Source organism: Scleropages formosus, chromosome 22 (genome assembly GCF_900964775.1).
Source record: "Scleropages formosus chromosome 22, fSclFor1.1, whole genome shotgun sequence".
NCBI classification, from domain to species: Eukaryota; Metazoa; Chordata; class Actinopteri; order Osteoglossiformes; family Osteoglossidae; genus Scleropages; species Scleropages formosus.
In genome coordinates this window covers 23842302-23868683 of record NC_041827.1, presented here as the reverse complement: position 1 = coordinate 23868683, position 26382 = coordinate 23842302, and the positions used below count along the sequence as shown (strand labels likewise).

At 45.9% G+C, this 26382-nt stretch overlaps 2 protein-coding genes across 7 annotated transcripts in view; one reads left to right on the top strand and one right to left on the bottom strand.

Annotated features, from left to right (window-relative positions):
- The first annotated feature begins 424 nt into the window (after nt 1-424).
- LOC108923424 (ADP-ribosylation factor-like protein 8B) lies at nt 425-13455 on the top strand. Its single transcript, XM_018734154.2, has 7 exons — nt 425-2381; nt 7863-7943; nt 8511-8584; nt 8931-9024; nt 9726-9793; nt 10235-10305; nt 11510-13455. Exons 1-7 carry the CDS (start codon nt 2259-2261, stop codon nt 11557-11559), a joined length of 561 nt encoding a protein of 186 aa, XP_018589670.1. The 5' UTR covers nt 425-2258; the 3' UTR covers nt 11560-13455.
- Nucleotides 13456-21511: 8056 nt separating this feature from the next.
- LOC108923367 (semaphorin-3F-like) overlaps nt 21512-26382 on the bottom strand; it is a 72224-nt gene continuing 67353 nt past the window's right edge. For 5 of the 6 annotated variants that reach the window (XM_029247667.1, XM_029247669.1, XM_029247671.1 and 2 more), the window contains 4 exons: nt 25741-25898; nt 25377-25459; nt 24999-25132; nt 21512-23836 (listed from right to left, as the gene is read on the bottom strand). In XM_029247667.1, the coding sequence (XP_029103500.1) occupies nt 23387-23836; nt 24999-25132; nt 25377-25459; nt 25741-25898 (825 nt within the window). In that variant the 3' untranslated portion in view covers nt 21512-23386. The remainder of the gene's footprint in view (nt 23837-24998; nt 25133-25376; nt 25460-25740; nt 25899-26382) is intronic. The other variant, XM_029247670.1, reaches the window with a different exon arrangement.

Genomic DNA, 26382 nt, shown 5'->3' with positions numbered 1-26382 from the left:
CACTTGTGGGGTAAAAGCTAATTGTGTACCTCTCCTATTTAAAATAAAGGGCAAGGGAAAAAAAAACCTGGGCTGATGTGTAAAAAGTGACTGCTGGCCCATCAGTAGAAATGCACACAAAGATGTTACACTCCATGGGTAGGTCACAAGGGCTGTGCACAAGGACCCGGTCCAAACGCCCTCACCATCGAGCTACGGAGAAAAAAAGTCCAGGATTGCCATCATACATCTCCCCGACTCAAGACCAAGCGGCTTAACCCCCGCCCCCAAATAATATTTAAAGTTCAGGTTTTTAAGGTCCTTTCTTAAATGTTTTCTAGGGCAAAAACAAAATTGATCACCAAACAGAGAGATCTTGTCTTTCAGTGCTGTTAGATAGTAAGACATGAGACATTAGCTCAAATAGCTTGAAAAGTACAGCAATATTTTATTTACACTCCACTTGAATAAGGTTCCCCAACATGAGCAACGGCAGTTAAAATGGCCGAGACTCCACAGACACATTCCAATAAAAGTTCTCATCAAATTTCCTGGAAAGTAAAAGCGGCAAAGTAACGGAATGAAATGTTCTTTTGATAGTATGTGCACCCTGTGTCCGTCTGTCTCTGGCAGGCAGGTAAGATCAGCTGGGGGGGGGGGGGTGTGTGTGTGTGCGCGTGCTTGGGCAGCTCAGGTGTGTCAGCAGCCAGGCCTTTCTAGTATTAATCATATGTAAAAATTCGATGTATGGGCTCACGTACATCTCCAAACTACTAAAAAAGCAGCTAATGCAATATTTAAGACATGGACATAGGACCTGAGTTAAATTGAATAAAAGACACAATAAATTATTTTTTTCTGTGACACAAGGCAAAAGGGAGATAACCTGTTGTGTTAGAAAAACACACAGATAGTAAACTGTACATCCGATGTGTGTGGCCCTTTCAAAAAAGGATTTATATTGATTCTTTCACTGGACATTTTTCTCCAAAGCAACTTAAAATAACAGCATGTCGCATGTAGCCCCCACTTTTCACCACTTACACTGCTAGATACACTCCCTGGAGACCGTCGCTCATCCACAGCCCAGAGCGACACACTTTTTCACACACATACGCAAAGGGTAATTTAGAGTCTCCAATTCACTTGAAACACATGTGTTTGTGAGGAAACCAGAGCATCTGGAGGAAGCCCATGCAAACGCCACAGAGAATGAGCAGGCATCAAAGCCAAGTCCTCTCCTAGCGTCCAGGTCCTGTGAGAGAAGAGCACTACACACTCCGGCCGTGAAGTACTATTCGGTGTCTGTGATGCAGCCGGACACGGCAGAGCAAACAAGCCTGTGTGCTCTTCCCACGTCTCTGTGGAGTTCCTCTGGCTGCTCTGGTTTCCTCCCACAGTCCAAAGACCACGCAACGCTAAATAGCCCATAGAGTGTGAATGTATGCGTATGGGAAAGACTGGCTTCCTGTTCCTGGCGTACCCCTCCTGGCCCAGTGCCCTGCCCAGTCATTCCAGGACAGGCTTTGGACAGCTGGTAGAAACAAAGTGGGTGACATGTGACATATGACATGTGACATAACAGAGCAGGAACATCAACCTGTACAGTTACACAAAGCGTACAGGGACACTGCTTCCCAAAGCTCCCGCAAAACAAATTAAAGTAACAGAAAGGTCACAAGTGTTTTTTTTCCGGTTATTTTACACTTTCTCATGATTTCACTGTTGTGAGTGAAAGTCTTCAGGCGCCACTCGTTCCGCCGGAAATGAAATTCTTTCCCAGTGCTGCAGCGCCACCTGGTGTTAAGGGCATGTATTTACTCCCACTACTACAGAATTTACTATATTTTCATGTCAAAAACATTAACAATTACTCAGGGTTCACATATTTCTGTCACTACACTTTTATTCACACTGTTCTGCATATTCTGTCTTAATATATAATTATAACAAAAGCTACAGGCTGTGGCAAATTGATTTCCCATAATTACACGGCCTATTAGGGAATTTGGCGATAATGCTGATTGTTCAACCGACACCAAATTTTCTTTCCACTGAAGGTTCGCTCAAATCGCCAGCATTTCCGCTGCCATCCTACAGACCGCCGCCAGGTGTCGCCGTTTCCAGCGCCGAGAGCTCCTCCGGTTCACGGCGCTTCTGCGCGCACTTTCGGGGTCATATGAGCGCGCGCACTTCCTGCGGACAGTCGGCGCACCTTGTCGGGGACTCGCAGCCAGGCGTCTTTCTTACCTCCGTCCCGTCCGAGTCTCGGTGGCAACATGCTGGCGCTCATCAACCGGCTGCTCGACTGGTTCAGGTCGCTCTTCTGGAAGGAGGAGATGGAGCTCACTCTGGTGGGACTGCAGTACTCCGGGAAGACGACCTTCGTCAACGTCATAGCTGTGAGTTGTTGTTATTGCTGCTGCTGCTCCCGCTGCTGAAGCTGCTGCTTCCCCCCCCCCCCATCGGTCCAGCCCGCGCCGCTGCACGTTTTACCTCAGACTCACGTCAGATTCTTCTCGCTCGCTCGCTCGCTGTGTCCGCAGCCGCCGCGGCCCTGGACGGACACTTCTTTGGGCGGAACCAGAGTTGCTTTACTACTGTGAAGCCGTTTTCACGTTTAGGTTAGCCCGAGGAGGACGGCGCTCCCTCTCCGGGTCAGGCCTCTAAATATTATTTATTATTCTCACACACCTCCCCCGGCGACACGACGCGCTCCGCCGGCCCGCCGAGACCCCCAGCTGCAGAGATGCGGCGGCGGTGGCGGAAGACACGCGGCGGACAGGTTCACCGCTGCCGGGCGCCAGGAATGTGTTCCTCCGCCCCTGGACGCTGTAAACAAATAGAGCTGCGAGCGGAGCGGAGATGGATACAATAATTTGTTACACTTATGTCGCCCGTCACACACACACACACACACACGTGTTCCCACTGTGTCTGTGGTGTCTGTGTGTGACACTGTTCTTCACGGTCTTCACTTTTCCACTTATTTACACACTTGTTACAGCAGGAGGCTCTTCGTTCTGTGTCAATTCAGGCAAAGTACTGCACTCATGGACCCTGTGAGATTTGATTCCAACCAGGAACTTGTTAAAGGACGGCCTAAACATGACCCAACCCTAAGTCCAGTATTACCCTAATGATCCTCTCGAGTTTTGGGTTACAGCTGAAATGTAAAACTTTTTGTGATTAACATGGCACTTGGTTGTCATCACACGGTTCACTTGTACATGTAACATGTTCATGATTATGTAGAATAGTGTGCGAAATGTGTAAACGTTTGCCCGCCACCCGCCGAGCCTTTCGCTCCGCGCTCAACGTAGCTGCAGCCGCCGTGTCCTCCTCGTGTGGGAGCTGCCGCCCAGGCAGGAGCTCACAGCGATGTGATGCTCGGCTGCATGACACCGATCCCCTGCGCTGACTCATATATCGTCATTTATAACGCTGTTTGTGTTTCATTTTCACAACATCAGCTTATCTTCTCAAAGAAAGTCTTATGTGTTCGCATGCCGGGTGCGTTCGGCATCCGGATGTCGCTCCGCACACGTTTTAAGTGGTGTCGATCCGGTGACAAGTTTTTCCACATGATCATGTCGATCTGCTTTCAGACGGCCGTCGTCGGTTCGTTGCTTTCCAGCGGCTCTGTGCTCTGTGAGCGGTTCCCCGCCACGGACAGATGGGACCGACTGCAAATCCTCTGCGAGTCAGTGCTGCACACCTACTGTACGCGTACACACCTTCCGCTTCCGCTTCCCTTCCGCCTTCCGTCTTCCGTAGCGCGGTCAGACGCGGTGTCCGGGTGTGTAGCGCTCACAAGTTCATGTGAATATTGTTTTCTTTTGCGCTCAACCAAAATACACGTTTAATAACGTTAAATAAGATGCTCTAACTAAGAAGGTAAACAGTGCGGTGTGTGCGAGAGAGAGAAAGCGCTCAAGAAACAAGAGCGATTCTCTGGCCATTATTTCTTCAATTCTCACACGTTTCGTATGAAAGAAGGACAGATTTGCTGTGTTTGCAGTGCAGACATGATACCCCGCAGCCCTTTTTTTTGCTGCTGAAACCAAGGGCAGGTAAAGCACGACTGCTTTGCCAGAGGCTCTCAAACACTTTGTTCTTGTTTCCACCAAGTGCTGGAGAAATAGACTGACTGGTCTTTAAAAAGAGAAGGGGGTGGTGGTGGTTAAAAAAAAAAAAAGTAAACATTGAGCAGTTGGGTGTCTCGGCAAATGCTTAGTGTACCTTGCCCGTGTTTCCTCAGGCTCTGTTGGGGGGCTCACGTGTCGTAAGGTGAGCTGGTGGCGTCCCGCCCTCCCGGGGACGTCTCGGGACAAAGAGAGGTGGAGACGGAGGGGCGGGGGCAGGAAGGTTGGTCGGTATTTACGCGTCGCCCGGCTGTCCCTGACGGCTCGGCGCAGGCGGGCTTGGCCTCATCCATCTGTCCTCTTCCTTTTACGAGCTGCTTCTGTTTGTGGAAGAGTGGCGATTGGGGCAACTGCTGACTGAATGCGAGTACCTGTCCTGTGAGGCGAGACTGCGGTAATTTACCTGCCCGTTGGATCGTAGAGTGAGCCAAAGCACCGGTGGGTTCCTTTTCTCTCTCGTTCGTGGAAACGTACCTGTCCTGACGCCGCAGCGCTGCTGTGCCGTTTTTTTTTTTTTTCTTTTTTCCAACTCCTTGTTTCGCTGCTGGGCTGGGAGTGGAGATGCAGCGTTTGGTGTTTGTTCTGAAGAGGCCTTTAGTGGCTCCATGTGCCAAGAGCACTGTGGTTTGTGGCTCAGTAGATGATGGTCAGCATCAAGAGGAAACCTTGTGAAATTGAAACTACGAAGTACAGCGTCTGACTGTGACTTTATGTAAAACTCCTTTTTTTGGGGGGGGTTTCATGCAAGACCTTCAGTTTGCTTCTAAGATTAACTGTACTTCTGTTTATTGACAGTGGATGCCCTTCTCCGAAGTGATGTATAATTCAGGGTGAATTAAAGAGCTGCTCATAGCAGACAAAGAGCTCTACGTTGAGACATCATTTTCAACATGCACCTTGTTTGTCTCCGCTGGCAAACATAACTGGTGTTGCTCAAGTCGCCGCCTGTGGAAAGGAGAGTCGGGAGACCAAAGCAAGGATCTGCACACTTTCAGTTTTGGACCCATCTGCCCATGGCACTTCTAACGAGAGAGATGGACGGACCGCATGCTCTTGCTGCTGTGCTGCGAATGAGACGAGTTGTGCTTCTGTTGTCCAGGAGCACCGTGTTCCAAGGGTTATTGATTTCGGGATGTAAAATGAAATGGGAAGAAGCTCGGCCTGTGCTCTGGAAGTGGTCTCGGCACTTTTCTCGCTTCTTTTAATCCCATGTTGAGTGAGATTTGCCCTTCAGTGAAAGGGGAACGGGGGTTTCTTGAACCCTAGCAGCACTTTGGAGCTACAAGACGATTGCTGCAACTTGAATGCAATAGTGTGTCATAATTATCACCCACCAACGGCAAAAAATTGTATCTCGCTCTTTATACCAGTTGCGTTTAAGATATTTACCTCGGTTCCTTTTTCAAGTCACTGCCACTGGACTGAGGACTGCAGTCTTTGCCACCATCTCTCGTCTAATGCAACTCGCTCGGGTCGCTCGGCCGCAATCTCCGGCCAGCCGTCATCCTCACCTCACACTTACATCTGTCCCTTAAGCTGATGCCTGCAAATGCTGCCCTCTTTACAGTTATTTCTCGTTGAATTGACGTGGTAAAAATGACCTAGTGGTATGAGTGTGTCCATATTAAGTGTTGGTGTACAAGCGCTAAGGTTTGGCGAAAAACATGAGCTAAAGCGTGGAGATTAAAGAGTGTGAGTTGGGCAATAACGGATGACGAGGACGAAAAACATGGCCAGGCTTCGAACTCACGGCTCACTTACTCTCTACCATGGGGGTACTGTTCATGTGCACTGCACAGCTGTGGCGCCCAGCATTGCCTGTCGAACGCAGCGGGTGTCAAGGACAGGGTGGCCTGTACGATGGCGTGCGGTAAAAGCACATGTAATCGCACTGCGTTTGGCTCATTGTCTAACATTTTGTGTTGGTGTGGAGACTCGGCCACTGCTTGATTTGCTCAGAGCAATTCCATGCTTCGCGAATCGTGCTTTTATTCAAATCACTGACCTCGAGAGCCAGTTCTGCAGCTGTGTGTGTGGGTGGGGGCCTCTTCGCCTCATTCATGAATGGATTCCAGTGGATCATGGCCTGTGCCCCAATTCATGGAAACCTCCGAGTGAGCAGTAATTCCAGAGAGAGTGACCAGACCATAGTACAACGCGGTGCATCACTGTCTATCTTCAGGTTATGCTGACTGAGACTGTGGGACTGAGCTGAATTTATGAAGGAAGAGGCGTCTGTCTGTTTTAGTAAAGCTAAGACACAAGTGTGCAGTAGCTGCAAAAATGTTGTATAGAATATCTGTAAAATACTTTGTGCTTTTTGCATTCTCAGGAACACGTCGAGCAATAATGCTTCATGATAATTCATATTTACGTTTTTACAAGACAAGAAGTTTCTCGCTGTCTTTGACCTTTTCACTGACGTTTAAATGACGTGTTTGTTGCATTCTGACAGCTTTTCGCTTTCAGAGTCTCTTGATGTGGTTGCTTTAAAAACATCTGGTTCTACAGTAATGGAAAGTGGTGTGTGTGTGTGTGTGTGTGTGTGTGTGTGTGTGTGTGTGTGTGTGTGTGTGTCCCTTCCTCTCTCTGTCACGGATCACTGTTTCCTGTTCAGTAGTGAAACCCAGCGAGTTCAGTTGTGTCCAGTGGAACCCGAGTATGAAAGGATCCACAAACGGATGAAAATGTCACACTCTGAACTGAACGGAAGACCGATGAATCAGGCTGTCGGGGTGTGCGTGCGCGTGTGTGTGTGCGCGTGCGTGTCTCCCAGCTGCACCTTATCCAACCAGATGATACTGCCTCAGTATGCAGTGCGATGCTGATTGTTGCCATGGAGACAGCAGAGCCAAGCAGCAGCAGCCTCTGCAGAGAAGCACGAGACACCCATCCCCCCACTCCCGTGTGGGAAGTCATATGACTGCTGCTCTCCCATGTGGCACTTGGCATTGCTGGGAAGCAATCTCGTGATGGAGCAGGTCACACCTAAAAGGTCAGCGTGTGGAAGCAGGATGGACTGACGGCAGACACGAGACCCACGCTCCCTGCACTGCCACTTGCACCTCCCTTAACAAGTGTCTACAGGGCAGCGTAGCATGGAATTGAGTCTCGGTACCATGTTTCAAGGTGTTAATTCAGTTTTTACCCGCAATTATGGATGGAACTGGAAGCTGGATTTGAGTGCAGTGTGACTCTCAAGTGATTTTGGGATTATTTTCTACTGTTTAAATTCCCAAAAGATGTTTTGTTGAAACACGTGCTGCTCAGGTGCCTTGTAAAATGTCATTGACGAGGTTATGTTCTTTACTAGTAAAGCTGCTGGGCTTTTGGTAACAGTTACCCAGCTGTGTAAAAGGGTAAATAATTGTAGTTAGCGAAACATCAAACGCTGCTATGGAGAAAAGTGTGAGCTAAATGAATAAATAACATCACAGGACACTCAGGAATCTTAGATGATGATATTACTGTTTTATTTTAAATATGTCACATGTCCGAACAACTTTGGTGTTAAAACGTGGTCCTGCAATTGTGCATGTCTGTATTTGTGCCCACATTGGAACTCAAAATAGTGACAGTGTTTTGTGCCTGTGCCTGTCTGCAGATACTACGTGGGGAATTTCTTGGTGACAATTTTAGTTCATGTGTATGAAAGTTAGTTTGTTTCATGCTGTTCCCAGGACTTTTTCTGTCTTGTGCTTATTAGGGTTTTTGTGCAATCTCCTATCTTTCTTTCAGTCTGGCCAGTTCAGTGAAGACATGATACCTACAGTCGGCTTCAACATGCGCAAGGTCACCAAGGGCAACGTCACTATAAAGGTACACGTCCTCCTCTGACGTGACCAGGTCTGCTCCTCTGGTCCGAACGATGAGGGCAAAGCGATGCTGAATAAGCCACTTATCAGACTTGCTTTCTTACCTCTGGAGAAATGTTTTTTGCGACGTCTCAGTGATGAGGCCCCTCAGTCAGCGACAGAACTGTCGATGTTAAAAATCACACCGTCTGTATTTTTGAGATTCTGTTCTGGTGAAGCTTTTATTTTCCTCCTAGCTGATGTGCAAGATGTGCGAGTTTGTCACTTTTAGCTCTTGTCACCATCTCGTGGAGAGAGGAGGAAGTACATGAATTAATTGTAAAGTCCAAACTCTCCATGTGTCCTTCATGTGCCACGTTTTAGATCTTAGCTGTTCACTCAGGGCCATGAAGAAATGAAGGTCTTTATTCAGCCTGTGCACACAAACATTTTACTTATTTCCAAAGTTTGACCAGTTCTACAATTTCTTAGTACTGAGGTTCTTGGCCGTCTGAAACTGAAATTGTCTACATCTTTTCCATGATCTAAGTTAAGACTGAATCTTAGGTTGTTTCCCTAACTGTCCCTGCAGATCTGGGATATAGGCGGGCAGCCTCGGTTCAGGAGCATGTGGGAGCGCTACTGTCGAGGTGTCAACGCTATCGTGTGAGTATGATGTACGCTGTATCTTCAGGATCACGGCACCATGTCCGCATCTCAAGTGCGGCTCTCCAGATGTGTGAATCACTGTGTTCTCCACAAGTTATTGCTCTGTTGATACCGAGTCTTGTTCTGGAAAATGTGTATCACCACACACAGAGATGCAACAAATGACATTTACAGTGTGGGTGATTGTATGAAATACTGCACATCATAATGATAGAGCAACCAAGAAATGTTAGTAACTACATAATTAGCCTTTTTCCTGATTACAGAATTTCAGTCTCCTAGTTGGAATATGTAGTATTTCATATATAGTTACTGAAAGTAAATATGCTTTCTTTGTTTCCAGTTACATGGTAGATGCTGCTGATCGTGAAAAGATAGAAGCTTCGAGAAACGAACTACACAATCTGTTGGATAAACCTCAGCTGCAAGGAATTCCAGTAAGTTCGGTTTCTTGTGATGTGGAGGTGTGGCTTTTTTTTTTTTCAGTATACATGATATGCTTGTTTTTACCATGATTGCTGGTTATGTGAACTGTGTATCCATCTTATTACTGTACATGTGAGAATATAGAAATGTCTTTGATCTAATGTGATTGACTGGACTTTACCTGTGCTTGACATTGAACCCAGACCTAATTTAAAAAAGTCTATGTCAGCACTGTCGAAACAAGCTTAGTCTGCAGTGTTGATGTGGAGCGTTGGCCCTCTGGGACTTCCGGGTTTTCAAACTGGTGGCCTTGCATCAAGCCGAGAGGACTGTTGATTTTTCTGGGTCAGCCAAAAGCTGATGGGCAACAAATTTGGTGTTGAAAAGCATCTCGATGATTACTGTAGGCAAGATAGCAGCGTGACCAGCCCATTTTGCCCTGTCTGAACACATGATGGATGCTTGAGCTTGCAGGTGGGCCACATGTAACTCGTTTGTTCACTGGTTCCCCAGAGAAGCCAGAACCAATTGCAGTGCAGTTACAGCATAGGCAACAGAGCACTTAAATACTTGGCTACCTGAAGAGCTATGGATGACTTTAATCTCCATTGTGTTGTGCCATTGAGTCAAGTGGATGAAAAAACACAATCCAAAAATTCAGTGAAGTCCATGTCGCTCCCAGATTCAGTAAATGGCTCTCCCTCCGTTTCAGGTGCTAGTGCTTGGCAACAAGAGAGATCTACCGAATGCCTTTGATGAGAAGCAGCTCATTGAAAAAATGTGAGCAAATGTTCCTTTAAACTACTTGTTCTGAAAGTGAATAAACACAAAGCTCTTGTTTCTTTCTGTGCTTTGTGCCCACATGTTTTGGAGAGGGCATGTGGCACTGAAAATTAAACTAAACTATTCAAATTCCAGTTGTGATGAGATAAAAAGTGATTTTAATGGAAATATTCAGACATAATTTATTCATGGCAGTGACTCTCCTGATCCTGTCACTTATGTGATCACGATCTTGAGGCCAGACTTCTGTTGGTCTTTCCATTTGCTGTTTGATGTCCAAAGTTGTATTGCATTCATGTGCCTTTTCCTTGAAGACCTTCAGGTGGGGGTCTGAAATGAGCACAAAGGCATGTGGAACTGCTAATACGCTCCCTGAAAGCAGGGTATCCTTTGTGCTGTTTTGTGTGTGCTGAACTTACTGGTTTCCATTTAATGCAGGAATTTGTCAGCTATTCAGGACAGAGAGATCTGCTGCTACTCGATTTCTTGCAAGGAGAAGGACAACATAGGTGGGTGAGAATGAGGATAATCTTGGCAGGTGTCATGATGATTGTTATAGTTGTTCTGTCAAATGTTCCCTAACCCCAGTTTACAAGATTCCAGTCTGAGGTTCAGAAGAAACTTTTACACACCAATACACCCTATTGAAATGTAAGTTTTTGTCAATGTAATGGCTAAAATCAAGACAAATCATCTGTCCTCTTCCACTTTTAAAACATCGTCTAATGAGCAAATTTAATGGGGGGGGGACGACTTCAGTACCTCGGTTACATACGTGGGGGTTGTAATAGTTTTCAGATTTTTAATGTACAGAGATAATTTGTCTTTAATTGAAATCACTTGAAATGATTTTGAGTAGTCTTAAATAATATCTGCCATCCCTATATGATTTTCCTGAAGGTTTTTTGGTTTCGTCAATAACTATGCTCCACTAGGAGCTAACAAAAGATCACTGGGGCTTTATAGTTGAAAGGTGCAGTTATGGCAGTGACTGGTTGCCTCAGGCTATTATAGCCATTTAACATATTCTCCAAACTTTGGGGTGTATGATAGGGTAGAAAAACAAACTCTCTCTCAAAAAAAGAACATCCAAGCCTATACACACTTCATGTAGTCAGTCTTACAAAGGTATGTAGGAAAATGTCTTGTAGTCTGATGAGACCAAGGTAGTACTTGTCTTTAATTCTAAAAGATATCTTTAGGGCAAAACTGATAGAGCTCATCCCTCAAAGAAGACAGCACCTACTGTGAAGCATAGGGGTGGCAGCATCATGCTATGGGGCTGCTTCTTTTGTACAGGCACATGAACTCTGATCGGGACAACGTATAGGTCCAAATATCAAGATATTTTGACAGAAAACCTGCTGCACTCTGCCAGAAGGCTGAAGTTGCACATTAATTTCACCTTTCAACATGGCACAAATCCAAATTGTGTGGTCAATGCAATCCAGGAATTCCAGTGTATTGTGTGTAGTGTAGTGGGTCTTTTTTTTAAAAAACACTTTTACAACTAAGGCATTTGAAGCTTTTTAAAATCTATTTTATTGTTTTAAAACTTATTTTTTTCTGAAGTTTTCATAATGGTTCAAAGTCTGGCATGGTTTGTCTTAATTTCAACCTTTACATCAACAAAAGCTTCCAGTATGGGTTTGTAGACTTCTGATGTCTGTCATATGCATTAGACACCCAGACTTGCCTCTCAATGCCCCACAGATATCACGCTGCAATGGCTCATCCAGCATTCGAAGTCTAGGAGGAGCTGAGCGTGAAGATCCAGTTGCCAGTCCCAACAGCCAGTCTTGTCTGCCACATCAGTCCCATCCTCCTCCCTGTTGTTCACTCAGTGGTGTAGTCTGCCTCTCTTACAGTGCTCTGCTGTTATACTCCCATACAGCCTAAGCCTAAATCCAGCTGTTGGCCCATTCCCCGTGATGCTTGAAATATGTTGCTCAGCACCAGCCTGACAGCTTAGAGTCCAGGACTTGTCACAGTGCTGCACGCAGGGAGACATACAGCTGAGAGCTGTGGTTCAGCGTGCCGCCTCTGTGAGTTACACGTAAACCTTTTTTTTAAATGATCTCTTCGGTATGGCTGTGCCTTCAGCAACAGTTAGAGGACTGGCTCATGCCTTTGAGAATGACTGCAGGGTCTGTTGTCCCAGTGACCAACGGAGGGTCTGCTCGACCAGTCTTGTCTGACCCAGAATGCACTGTGGCGCTTTACAGGTCGTCTTTCAGTCTGTTTCTTCAGTTTACTGATATGAAGTTGTAGCTGTATTACCTGTTTTACCCAAGTGTGATTCATGCTGGCTAAACGCTCATAGTAATGAATAAGTTGAAGTACCCCCCCACCCTGCCCAAGGTGTTTTAGAAAAGTTACAAATAATATACTTGCCCTCATGTGCAGAAAAGAAATACCAAAAGATTGATTTTTTTTTTTTTTATTGATGTGAGGTAATGTTTATTTGTGATAGGGTGAATGTACAGTTAGGTTTAAGGTTACAACTGTAACGCGTGATGTCATCTTGGAGCTGTTTGTGTCTTCATGTGGGCTGCAGAGTTCAAAGTGCCTTCTGCAAAATGTGACTTCTGAGGAAGAACAGCGTTCCAGGTGTGCCTTGCACTGTGTACGGGTGTGTGTGTTTCAGTGAGTGTGAGACAGTATATCTTTTGAACACACAGACAGAATTCTCAAAAAATATGTGTAAGAAGGAATTACTTTTACATGTACACCATTACATTTCTGTGTGTGTGTCATTTTAGTGAAAATTTCTTGATCTTACAAACTAAAGGCAAGGCTACAAAGGAAGAAGCTCCAGCTCCATTTGAAAAGAACACGGTATATGATAGAGAGGAACATGGATACACACGCAATAAGGCATGTATTTTTACTTAATTGTACCACTGTAATTCACAAAACACCTATGTGGGGCTTGGATGCTGCTCCTCTGTGAAAACACATTTTGACAGCTCTTGATAGCCCTGTTTCATTGGACACGTGTGTAAATATGCTGAATAAATGAGTGTTATGTTTAATTGTTAAACTCTGTGTTGTATAAAGCACAAGCAGGAGTGAATGAAGTGCCGAGTCCTTGCTTTGCGGGTTTCGTTTGGGGTGGGAATGGGGATATTTTGATATGGGGAATAGCCCCTGTACTTATCAACATTTTTATGCATGATGGAAATTTGCACCTCACCGAGAAAAGACTTTTTGGATTATAATGTGCGTGTTTTTTTTTTTTTGTTTTGTTTTGTTGCTTTTTGAATGGCTGTTTAGTTCCGGTGTCACTCAACTGCCTTTTCTTTGAGCTCAGCGCAAGACAGTGGATGGTGGACACGTCCATCTTGTAATGGTTGAGTGAAGAAAGAGACATGATGCTCATTCAAGAGGTTTCGTGTGGTGACATGAGACAGATTGTGTGAGAGAATTGAGGCAAATGGTGGCAATACCGCCGTCTCGTGGAAAACACCTTTATATATGAACGCACTCTTAATAGGTGGTAAATGAGTCACGAAAAGTCGTTTCATGAGTTATTTCATTGAGATTTTATCACAAGTCATTATTCAGTGAACTGCATTTGCTGTTGAGATGTGCTACTTCTGTTGAAATTTTAATCGATGAAGAATCTACGTATGTTTTTCTCTCTCTCTCTCTCTCTCTCTCTCTCTCTCTCTCTCTCGCCCTTTAGAACAACAGAAGTGAGAAAGCCAAGGGTCAGATACTGTTTTGCAGTAATATTATTTTCACTTCTTCTGTTTTCATCTGTGTTTTGGAATGATTTTTAAATTACTCAGCAGTGCTATGTTCCATAATTCTACAGTACTTTGCCTCACATTTTCTTGGAAGCCTAGTACTTCTCATACAGTTTGGTATGCGAGGTACATGGGAGAAGCAGCAAGTCCGTCTGTGAACTTTGAAAATGTTCTTTCTCCAGACGGATCCTCTGAGGCCGTGTTTATAAATAACTGATGTCCATACTTTCCCACTCGGCACATGAGGTTTGTCATGCGCTGTGTCAGCTTCCAAAGTTAGGAATCACCTCTTATTATCCCATTTGCTCCATTAGTCTCTTGAAATGGTAGCTTTCTCCATTTCCTTTGAAACTACCTCAAAAAGCATTTGTTTTGACACATGATTCATGTACTTGTGATGGTGTCATTTGCTATACAGTCCTTTGTTATGTTAGAAAATCAGACTTGATCTCTAAATAAAATTGCTGTGTGATTTCTTAAAACTTTAAAATGTTTTGCATAGAAAAGAGAAACTAGCTAAATGGATAGAAAACCATGTCCGATACTTTGAAAGACATAACGGGTCTAAACTAACCTCCAGCAGGTACTTAACTGTCAGTTAAATTACGAGAAGCTGCATGATACCTTGAACGGGGTTGAGGTGATATGCTGGCTGAAAGTTGTTCACAAGCATTGCGTTATCACAGAGAGTTGCCCATCGTAGGGGAAATGTTGATGGTGAGAGTGATTCTGCAGGGCGACCCTCAATTATGGGCCTCCAACAGTCATGAACCTGAAAGCCTGGAAAGGCTTCGCCGTAGATAAATTTAGTGAATTTACGTGACTTGTTTAATGAAGCCTATGAACAGAAATTCTTGGTAGTTCATATATAAAAGAATTTTCTTTGTATCGCTATATGAACATCCTCTTTACAGACCAAATTTGACTTTCCCTGCTGATGGTAGTGTTCCGAACCCCTCAAGATTTCTATCAACGAGCCGTAGAGCGTACAGGTTCATATGCTGGCATGTCCTGTGTTTCTGTACCAAGATTCCTGAGCAGATGGTGCCTGTACACATTTGCAGTACACAGTCCTGTAACCTGCACTTGTGCTCTTTGGGTCCTTGGGGAGTTTTTGTGTGTGTGTCTGTGTCAGTTTATTTTGAGTGTTTTATCATTGCAGGAAATGCATGTTATGTGTTAATGCCTTGATGACAAAATTCATGTTTACAGCACCTGTTTGACCTTGTTTGAGTTTCCCTGCAACTTACAGTGAATGTGGGGACACACAACCCCTCTCTCTTTCTCCTCTCTGGCTAGGCTTCATCTCGCGTCGATGTCCGTGTCATGTGCTTACTGTGGGGACCAGATGTGTTTGGGCAGTAGCAGCGCTTGTATGCGCTGAGCTTGTACCCAATACATTTTACTTGCTGCTCTCAGCAATGTTTGCACTTCTCACACTGTTGGCCAGTGGAAGACTTCATTCTCTCAGCGTATGTGACTGCATGTGCTAACTTGAGACATTTGCCAACACACTTTGTAAATAGGAAAATATTTTTATTCAGGTTTCTGCTTGTCTGTGTTTCTTTCCTAGTAACCCCTGAATAAATGTTGGGTTTTTAAGGGTAATTGCCTTGAACTCAGTGTGTACTGGTTTTCTCACTCGCATCTTATACCTGATGTCCTTCAACGATTTTTTCCTCCATCCTTTTAGCGTGACAGTGGAGAGTACAGTGCGAACACAGCCTTCTTTAGTACTGATGAGATGGTGAAGTTCGTGTGTGGATAGGCCTTCACGTATAAAAGGTAAAGTGTCAGTGGCTGGGACATGTGTCGTTTAGGACTTGTGAAATTAAATGCAATTTGTCAATGTATGTGGACACACACACACACACACACACACACACAACATGTAGTGCTGAGTGTTATGCCTCTCCAGGCAGGCGTTGCAAATTAGCATCAGCTGGTAAAAGCTTTAAGCAAATATTTTTCCTACTGCTAAATTAATTTGGCCCTGAGATGGTTAAAGAGTTGTGCTCAATTTCTACTTGAAAGTCACTCTTCAGTCCTGGGTTCCTTTTTGTTTTTCTGCTGACTTGAAGCTGAACAATTATTTGTACATTCAGACATGTAATGGATGTTAGATCCAGCAGGTCATAATAATTAAACATTTAGCAGTGAAAGAAGAGACATGTGTCACACCATTCCCTCATACCTTACCCTATCTCTGTCCCATAAGCCGTTGCCCATAACTCTTTCTTTTGGCAGAAACTGCTCAGGGTTTTACAACAACCACAAGCCAGAGTCTTTGGTAATAAAACACAAGAGGACTGGATGTAATACAAAGTCATTGGATGTAGTGGTGTAACTGGAGAAAAAGAGAACTTCCTTGATACCATGAGTCATGTGTGTAGTGTGAACAGGTGCTACCAGATTTCACCGTGGACAGGATGCCGGTCCATTGTAGGGTAGCCTCTCGCATACAGTGAGTCTAACACTCCAGGCAATTCAGTGTCACCAGTTCACCTGAACCACATGTGTTTGGACTGTGGGAGGAAAAAGGAGCCCCCAGAAGAAACCCGCACAGGGAGAATATGCAAACTTCGTGTAGCCTGAGTGGGGCTCAAACCCACATTTTCTCACACCAGCCAGGTAGTGTGAGGCAGCAGCTCTACTCTCCCCTGTGCCAGTTGCTGCCAGATTTACAGAACATATGCTAAGATGAACAACAGTAAGAAGTGAGTTGAAAATGGCAATGAACAGTTGGCGTATTACATTATATTATCAGATCTTTTTCGGGCTCATTTGATTGGTGCTGAATGCAGCTGACAACACTTGAGTCACTGTCCCCTCCAGTAGGTCTGTCCTCGAGATGCTGGATCTAAAGAGTGCTGTCAGAGCTGGCAAATGCTGCAATCCTTAAAGACAATTTGTGTAATTTTCCAAAATTACATATTCAGTCAGGGTTCCTCTTTTCATAAAGATTTGTGCGTCTTCCCTCAGAACATCTTACAGAAGGGGCATAGACTGCCTTTATCTGTACTAGGAGTGTCCAACTTGTGGCCTGATGTTTCAAGTAACTTGATGTGCAGGAACATTTGTACAACTGTTTATCCACCATAAATAGTGTACATTCAAATGCATCACATGATGATGCAGTTATGAGACATATGCAGGAGCTCACACTGTACCTGAATAAAATGCAGTTAAACCTTTTTTTTTTCCCCCCCACTTTGGACACTGAAGAGTCAGTATGTCACTTACTGTGATTTGGCCCAAAATGTTGGACATCCCTGAATCTAATCTGCAGAAATTTGTGATGTTTTAAATGTTTTAAAAAAAAAATCAAGCGTGGTCTACTGGGAGAACTGGGAGCGGATGGTGCGGCAGCTCTGCCTTGTGACGCATGTCCCGTTGATGCCGAAGGGGACAAGGTTACTTTGTGGCGCAGGAGAGCAGGAAGGATGTGTATATGTGTAGTAATATGGTGGAGCACTTAAGGTTCATGGCGGCACAGCATGCCAGTCTCTTCCTCTTTTCACCTGTCCAGGTGCACACTGTTTACTGTGGTATAGGATCCGCTCGACACTTTCCACCTGTTGACCTGCTGCAGCCGCCCAAAGAAAGAACACTACAGTGATTCCTGGGGAACAGAGAAACCACTAGCGCTGTGTCGCTTACCACTTTACCACACTGCGAACCAATCGAACTTGCATCTTAGTGCCAGTTCTAGCAAATAGTGCGAGCATGGCAGCGACTGAGGACAGGCGGCTTTGCCGTCGCGCCCCAAAAGGATCGCTTTCCTTCCGTAACCCTGGCCAACGTCCCAGCGCTCCGTTCTTCGCAACTCGAGTGTCCTGTTTGAAGGCGCACGTCACGTGTTAAGTGACTTACGCCCATTTACCCTATAACTGGGGTAAGTAGGTGTAAGTCACCTAACACAGTAAATCAATTTTTAGAAAAGTGTCAGCTAACTGAATAAATGTCAACAACTTCTGAGACACAAGTTTCCCCCCAAACACACATTATGAAAAGAGAGTAAATAAGATATGAACCAATTCTGTATTTTTACAGTTTGAAAGGACTTGCAAACAAGCCTTTAGGGTTAATTTGGTGTTTGAAGGCAGGACTCATCCTGGACCACTTTACTTTGTGTTTGTGTAGTAATGTACCAATGTAAGAGTTGTTAAACATATTTTAAAACTTATTTTCAATGAGATTAAGGTTTATCATCACATTCGTTTCTTAAAAGTTAATCATCTTAATGTTTGCCTCTTTTTTTTTTTTTAACGTAAGACTGCGGTTCAGTCCAAAGACTTTTTACCAGGGAACAGAAGTAAATGTTGAATCGTTTCAGAGCCCCGTTCATAAAAAGCACATCTTAAATCCTCGCACAAAAAGTGTCTTTACTGGGTAGATTCAAACCTTCTCAGCCTCATTAGTTAGACAATATTTATTCTGAATCGCCCATTTCCCCCCAGTGAAGCTGTTTCATAAAAGCTGAGTTCCAGGATATTGCGTGTAGCTTACAGCTTGTTTACTACAGTTGCTATAGGAACCGACCACTTCATCATCCAGCACTTAACCATCCCAATGTGACCTTAAAGTACATCACTGTTAGATTTCATACATTTCTTGAGCTTTTTTTAATTGTATGTGATTTGTGTTGTATGTGTTGGTCTGTATTTGTCATTTGTTCTTTACTTTGTTTGGATTCAGGATGGAGAGCTATACAAGAATACATTGTATTTTTGCTTTGTCCTGATGTGCTGTTACTGGTTTGAATGTTTTCACTTTGGTGAGTTGGCTGAGAGGGCCTTTCTGAATCATCTGGTCCACAGAGACGTATATGGAAGGTAATAATGTGCCATGCACAGAAGTGAGAGTCTGTTTTTTGCGAGAGAAGTTCTTTCTCCCGAGTGGTGAGATTTGCACGTTCGGAGAGCATTAAGGGCATCCAGTTAAAGAGCTGAAAATATTGTTGCCCCTGTCATAATTAAAAATGTGCAGCGCTTTCACAATATGTGTGTTGAAATCTCACGAAAAGTGGGATACAGCAGTTGGATTAAAGCGAGACTGCAGTAAAATCGGTGTTTGGAAGCTTTGTCCCCTCTCTTGTACTTTGGAGAGTCTGTGCATAAGAACAAATGTTTGAATTGAAAGCCTCTATGGAGGAATGACTCGTCTGTGTCCGGATGTCAGAGAGGAAAGTGTGCGTTTGCTAAAGGAATAAGTGCGTAAATGTCAAACCTGCTTCTGTTCTTCCACCGAGTGTACACTTGACGCCCAGAAGGTGGCCGTGTTTCGCTTTGCCTTTCCCCACACCGGCGTCCTTCTCTTCTTGCACAAAAGCTGCCTTTTGTGCGCACTGAAAGAAAGCCCTGTTTCCGCCGCCAATATTCACGTCATTCCTTTCAGATGTTGCAAACCGGATAGATGCAGCATGTCCCGTAAGGCCCCGAGACGAGCTTTCGAAGAATAAAATACAAGAACTTTGTTACCGGCAGCATCGCGAGCAGAGGTACGAGATGAAAAGTCAGTAAGTTCACAGCTGCGCTGAAACGAGGTAAGAGCCTCATGGGGGGCGTCTGACTACAGCGCTGCCTGGTGACCCGTTTTCTGAAACGCAGAGAGAACAGCGTCACTTGATGGGGAAAGCTTCATTTCCCTCAATGCTCTTGTGTTCCTCAGATGGTTGGCGAATGGTGGTGCGGGGGGAAACGACTGGAAGAATAGTTGGCCGCACATGTGTCGTGAGCCCGTAATGACCGGGCGTCGCCATCAGATAGCAGCCGGGACCTTTGTGCTGTCGGGTTCCTCCGCTCACGTCGCGGGCCTTGTGCCACCTTTTTGTGACAAGAGGGACTGCGTGATTCACGTTCCTCTTCGTTTTCAGCTCTTATCACCGCTGATCAGGTCCTCTACAAGTTGCTCTCTTGCAAAGCCGACTCTAACGCTGCTCAATGTGCTCTGTTGTTGGGGTGCAAGCAGGAAATATCTGTGTGTCTGTGCCAGATGCTGCTCAGCAAAGGTCTTCAGATACTTCAAACAAAGGTCTCTTTTGAAAAAGCAAGAGGAACGATTTTCCCCCTTTTCATCTTCTTTTAGTTAATGTGAGCGTACTTGCGGTCAAGCCAAAGTCGCCATGAATGGCCTGGATGTCGGAGCGCTGCAGGGTGGGCGCGCACTCAAACGCTTTTGTCTCGGCGGTGTCGTGCCGAGGTGGCCTAGAGGCGACTTGCCCGCGTGGCGCGACTTGTCCGGAGTTTCGCTTCCTGGACGGGTCAAACTGCCGGAAGGATGGACACACGTGCAGAGTTGGAAAGGTGTCGCGCGATTAACTGCTTTCTCAGTCAAGGTATCGTCCCGCAGGGGCCGCTTTGGTCTGAAATAGAGGCCTGCTCACAAAAAAGAGACCCTCAGTGTGCTGGGTGACTGTGACCTGACAGAGGTAACAAGTTCATTTGTCAACCACTGGCTTTTCTCAGCATATGGAGAGGAGAATTAAAAAAGTATGTTCTTTGAAAGCAGCAGAACACTGTTGTTCTCTTTCTCCAGCACATGCTGACTCCTCTGTCACCAACGGGGCTCCGAGGTCACGATCGAGAGCAGCGCTACCCTATCAGTTACTGTTCTTCGGTCTTCCGGCGTTTCCTCTGCCCTTAATTCAGAACGGCAGCGGGAGTTTGTCCGACGCCCCCGGACGCCCTTCGCTCAGGGTGGGAATACGCCGAGATGACGCGTGCGATCCGTACTTGCCGAAACGGAGCGCTAGAGCGCACGTGACTGTCGTTCGTACACAGGCTGGTGTACGACGAGTGCGTGGGGTCCTGCTTGTGTCCCGCTGAGATACTTCATGAAGGCTCTGTGACTGACTGACTGTTGTATGTACTGCGAAAATGTGGCACTTTCACGTAGTTCTGAGATCGTGCCGTAGCCACACGCTGTCCCAAAACTTGTGCCCACAAGAAATAGTAGTGTGTGGCTGTAGAAATTAGAAGCGGATTAGAACACGAGACGTCCGAAACCATGTTGACTCAGCGGACTCTTCTTCTGAAGCATTTATCATGTTATCGTATTATACGTTGGACCTTTCGTCTGGGGAAAAGCCATTTGTCCCGCAGTTGTCCTCCAGTCCTGAACTAATACGTTTGGTGCCATGTGGTTCTTTCGGAACTAATGAGCTCCGCATATAAAATGAATTTAAAGGAAACTTTGTTTAAATGACCATCTTTTAACTGAAAGCTGCATATGTAGAGAGACCCAAGATTTGTGGAAATACTTCCCCAACTTCCGGTTTCTTCCCATGAGGGTTTCCCTTCTCCGAATTTTCTCCCTGGACAAGTGACGGCACCCCTGCCGGTATAAGCGATGACTACGGTATCTTTGTTTCATACCCCCGTGCGCAGAGTGAAGGGCATCCATGAGCCACTATGGATTTTCCCAAAGCCTGTTTTTAATCACGAGGCTGCTTCATTCTCCAGGTGGTTCTCATAAATAGTGTTATAAAACGACATTGTGTGCCTGCAGTGTTTGCAGCGGAAGCATTTCTTTCCCATGATCATTATCAATTCGTTCACAGAAGACACGATGTAAGGAAATTCCCTCGTCCGGACTGTTGCCTTTCAACGATGTTCATCTTCCAAGTGCTTTAGAGTCCAGCAGCCGTAAAACATACGGCAAGCGGGCTATGAAATAGTGATCCAGCCTTAGGCTCGTGTGCAAGAGAGCAAGGAGGGGCATCAGAAATGAGTTTGGAATGGATACGCACTATATGTGTGGTGTGTACAGTGCGGTTCATGTATCTTCCCGTGGTCACGTGCACAAAAACGGTAATATAATGTGGTATGTGAAAGTAAACTTAACAGATGAGAGCAGTGGAAGTTTTGTTTTTTTTATAGAAAATATAGAGCTTTAATTTATTAGTCAGCAACGTTGACAGTGAAAGGGAAAGGTCATGTACACAAGTCCTTACAATAACGTCTCTGCATTTATTTTCAACAGTGGCTTTCTTATTAAACCAATTTTGAAGAAAAGACTAAACCCTTAAAGATACACATGATAAAAATAGCAAGAAAGAAATGTTGGCTTCCTCTTCGATCCTCCTGTTCCAACACGAAACAAGCAGTTTGACCAGACGGGAACGACCGGTGTCCGACGCAAAGCAGAAACAGTGGGGGAGGAAGAATCTTGAAATGAAGGTACTTTATTTAAAGTGTGTATGTTTAGCACCTGAGATTATTCCTCAGATATGTTGGTTTGATAAACTGCACCGAGAGAAGTGTGTATCATTTCACCAAATGGAAGAACGGCAACAACTTTTTTTCTGATACACATATACAGTACATATCCATTTCATGCACACAATGAAAAGCCAGCTTCCCAGTTTTGGTATCGTTTACACTATTAAGAAAATGCTCTCTGTGTGTGTGTGTGTGTGTGTGTGTATATTTACATTTAGTTGTGGAGCCAAAGCGTCAAATAAATGTGCAAATGGAAAACGGCTCTGAGCAGCGATGCCACTTATGCAGAGGCGTCACAAACACCAGAAAGCTCACAAGAACCTTGGTGGCTCCAGCGCCTGGATCTTCCAGGCCTGGTTGCGTTGGGTCATGGGGCAGGGCTTCCTTGCGTCGTGACTGAGAATGACCCCAGGTCCCGAGGAATCCTCGTTGTGATGAGGCCGGCAGCCGCTTCGCTTGTAGGCGGCTGTAACGTGAAGCAGCCCAGTCAAGTTGTACTACGTTGCTCTACGTTCTTCTCTTCCCCCGACGGTGCATCGTTTCCGTTATTGGTCTTAATGACACAATAATTCAAACAGCAGCCCAAGAAAACTCAGATTACTCTTAAAATCTTTCTGAATTCATGTCTCCTGGGCCTTGCAGATATATGTGTGTCTATATATTATATACACACTATATAGTATTTGTAAACTTTAGAAGCCCCCGGTAAAGATTTTTCAAGTGAACACAACTGCAGTCCTTATCGTCTCACTCGTACAATATTGAGGAGACACATACATACACACAAAGTCACAATGTTTGCATTGCAGTTTTGGGAACAGAGATCACAAAAAAGAAACTGAGAAAAGGACAAGAAAAACTAGGGGTGGCATGAAGAGCGCAAATTGAGGAGCAATACAGATGCTACTGGTTTGCAACAGTAAAACATGAGGAAGGATGGGGCTGGATTTCGGTACGAGCATAAGATGCTGGTTTGCGTGCGGGGAAACGTGCCGCTACTGTGCTGCTTTCGGGACGTGCGGCGTCTCGCCGAGCCAAGAGTCCGTCGCGGGGCAGCGGTCCGCGCGCCGCTCTCCGCTCCGGAGTCCCCCGCCACCTCCCGGCGCGGCGCGTCCAGGTTCGGGGACCTGCCTCGGAAGGTGCGGAGCGCTGCTGGCCGCGCTCCGGCTCCAGGGCGTCCGGGTAACGGATGACGCCGAGAAGTCCAGCAGAAGTCCAGAAACAAAATCTCCCTTCTCCCAGTTGTGTCCCTGCTTATTACCCTTTTTCACGTGTTTCTACGAAGTCGGTGAACTTCCAGCGTAACGGTATTTCAGCTGTGAGACAACGTTTCATGATGACGATGGAAGATTTTTTTTGTTATAACAATAATAATAATAAAATTAATATTTGCCCAGAACATATCTATACACAAAGAGCTTTTTTTCGTCTACTTAAGTACGAAGGAATCCACAGAATGATACTATGTACAACCTACAATAAATACTGTGTATTTTAATATTTTTAATTGTCAAAAGGAGTTTGTTTGCGCATCAATTTTTCAGTTCCGTTTCATGTTTGTACTTATGATTTCCCCCGCGTTCCGAGTCCTTCCGCCGTTCTGCAGCAGGGATCCCTCATGTTTCCCGTGCCTCGATTCGCCCGTCGTGATTCCGGCGGTTTCGCGGCTTCTTCTGCTCCTTGAGCTCCTTCAGGTCCTTCCCTCTCACGGCAGCCACCACGGGCTCCTTGGAGCCGGCGCTGCCCAGCGGCCAGTAGTCCTGGCAGTACTGATTGATGAGGCCCATCTCAGGCTGGCTCAGGAGGGTCAGAAGGTCCTTGTACTGGCCGGCGTTGGGCGTCCACGGGCCGGCCTGGAGCGGCGCCGCCACGGCCGACGGCCCGGCGCTGTCGCCCAGCGCGCTGTGGACGGCCCTGCTGGACAACACCACGAGCTGCAGCTTGAGCAGCGCGTGCTTGAAATTCTTCTCGGTGGCGGTGCAGTGATACGTGCCCGAGTCAGACGGCTGCAAGGAGCGCAGAAGCAGCCCCTGCTCCGTCTTTAGAACCCGCCCGTCGGTCTTCATCTGAAAACAAGGGAGAGACGAGATAACCGTGTGCTTCTTTCTCATTCTTTCTTCCTCGCTTTTACACAATAGATTTACCCGAGCGGTACGGGTTCGGGCTCGTCCTGGTTTCGGAGGCCCGGCGCCGATAGAGCTGTTTGTTTCAGTGAACAAATGCGGTTCGTCAGCCGCAGGAGCTGAGCTGCTGGGGTAGTGGTTACAGCTGCTGCCTTGGGCCCCAAGGTCACAGCTTCGAGTACCCTCGAGGGAGGCACTTACCCTGAATGGGTCTAGGAAAAATTGCCCAGTTGTATAAATGGACAAGTAATTGTAAGTAAGTTGCTTTGTGTCAGCTGCAACTTTCTTAAATGAAAATTCAGACACATTCTGCAGTCTTTTCGGTTTATGCTGGAACAGTATTAAAGGGGTGAAACATAAAGAGTTGAGGTCCAGCGAACACATGAAGAGGGAACGCAGTTTGTGTGAATTTGTGCACTGTATGATGGTATCCCATATATTGGATCACATTTACATCAAGTTTTACACTGTTACTGAAAGCCCCCGTGGCACAGCAATCCCAAACAGGAAGTTTCCAGAAGAGCCAGCACTCATTTTTTTTTTTTTGGTGCCCTGGTCAGCTCCTGCTGTTGAGTTGACAAGGCTGCTCCTTCCCGCGTACCCCGTATACTGAACTAGTAGGGCAGGGCTGTTGATGATTCATAACCTTTCACTGCTTGTTTGTGCACCTGCCATGGGTATGGATGCTGCGAGTGTGGAAAGCTGGAATCCAAAGACAAGAGATCATTCTAATTCTCAGGGTTTCTAATGATGAAACATTGCTGACATTACATTGCAGCTCAGAAGGTCCTACAGTAAACGGAATGTAGCGAAGGTGCTACCTTGCCGTTCCCGTAAGAAGCACCGAAGCCGCACAAACGTGTGTCGCTGGTGTCCTAGAAGCACTTCCTGTAACTTTTATGACCGGACACCTGCGATATATCCTTTGAGGAAGCTCTGTCTACAATCATACCAATGGAAATGTGCTTGCGTGGGGAAAAGTTCAGCAATTCCGGGACATCGTGAGACTGTCGGTCCGTGGTCATTGTCTTCAGCTGAAGGCACGTCCACGACCAGCGTGGGGGGTGGGGGGGGGGTCATGCCTATCAGGTGTGTGGACCCTTACCTCCTTCTTCCTGTCGCTGTTTTCCTTCTGTACGTGCCACCTGATGCACGCGTGGGGGGACCTCGCTTGACATTCCAGGAAGGTGCTGCTGCCCTCCACTCCGTACTGTACCATCTCCAGCGTGTTCTTATTGGCTACAACAAACAGGGCACCATGGCAACTACAGCTCTCCGACCCAAGTGCATCACGACAGATTTACACAATTCAGTAGAAATCACTCTGGAGCGCAGATTAAGTATCGTAATAAATAGATGACGTCTTGAAAGCTGGGAACTAACAGGTTGTTCCGGTTAAAATCGGAAGAGGTGCAGAGAAGGTACAGTATATGTCGCGTCCATCCTATAGATGTGCTCGTGTTGATGAAGGAAGGGGGTGTACCATTGGAGTTGTAGCCTCTGCACTGCCGGATGGGGTTTCCGTACTTCACATCCTGTCGTCGGCTGCGTCTAATGGGGTCAGATCAGCACGTGCAAACGGAAGAAATTTTACTTGAAAATCATCTAGAAATGGCAAATTTGTGACAGCAAAAATTCATACGCGCATAAAATGGTAACGTCTCTAATGCACGGTGATTTAAAAGAAAAACGGACAAACATCTGTACAGGTAATGAATATAACAAACGTTTAAGGTTCTAACTGGCAGCATACTGCTTTATTTCCAAAATGTGTGGACTTCTTATTGTCTTCAGCGTCTCTCCTACTGGAACATGACAGCTCGCGAGGCCCTGGAGTTGGTGCTCACCTTTTCTGTGACGCAGAGTAGCGCGAGCAAGATTTTCCATCCCAGGCACAGTAGGGGTCACGGGCCAGGCAGCAGTCGGCACAGGCCTCGCCGTACACATCGCAGCGGTGGAGGGTCAGGTGAGTCACTCCCTCGGCCGACGCCACGTACAGCTGTTGCTGCGGGGGGGAAAACGACACGAGACGTCGGAAAGTGGAGAATTCGGTCGCTGTCGCTGCGAGTCGGAGGAACTTGTTTCGCCCAGTGACAGGGGGTCCAGGTTTGTGACTCGGTAAGATGAGAACCTCGCTAATACGGGTGACCTGCGGTACACTAACTTACATTTATTCACCTAGCTGCCGATGCTTTTCTCCAGAGTGACGTGCAATGTTAAGTTACTTACCCATCGATACAGCTGGGCAATTTTTACTGGAGCAGTTCCAGGGTAAGTACAATGCTCGGGGTATTACAGCTGGAGGTGGGATCTGAACCCGTGCCTCTAACCACCAGGCTACCGTAACATCAGTTTCAGAGTGATTTTATATGTACGTGTACAGCAATGTTTAATCTTAACTTTACCACAGAATCACATTTATTAACCACAATATTAGCTTGTGTTTTCTTTACATTTTACGTTAACTCCACTTGCACTGATTTAACCAC

What these genes read in the sequence shown, in the direction of transcription:
- LOC108923424 (XM_018734154.2), top strand. Translation starts at nt 2,259, where the DNA reads ATGCTGGCGCTCATCAACCGGCTGCTCGACTGGTTCAGGTCGCTCTTC. An exon ending in CGAGGTGTCAACGCTATCGT is followed by an intron (nt 8,585 to 8,930) that starts GTGAGTATGATG and finishes CTTTGTTTCCAG; the next exon opens with TTACATGGTAGATGCTGCTG. An exon ending in AAGCAGCTCATTGAAAAAAT is followed by an intron (nt 9,794 to 10,234) that starts GTGAGCAAATGT and finishes CATTTAATGCAG; the next exon opens with GAATTTGTCAGCTATTCAGG.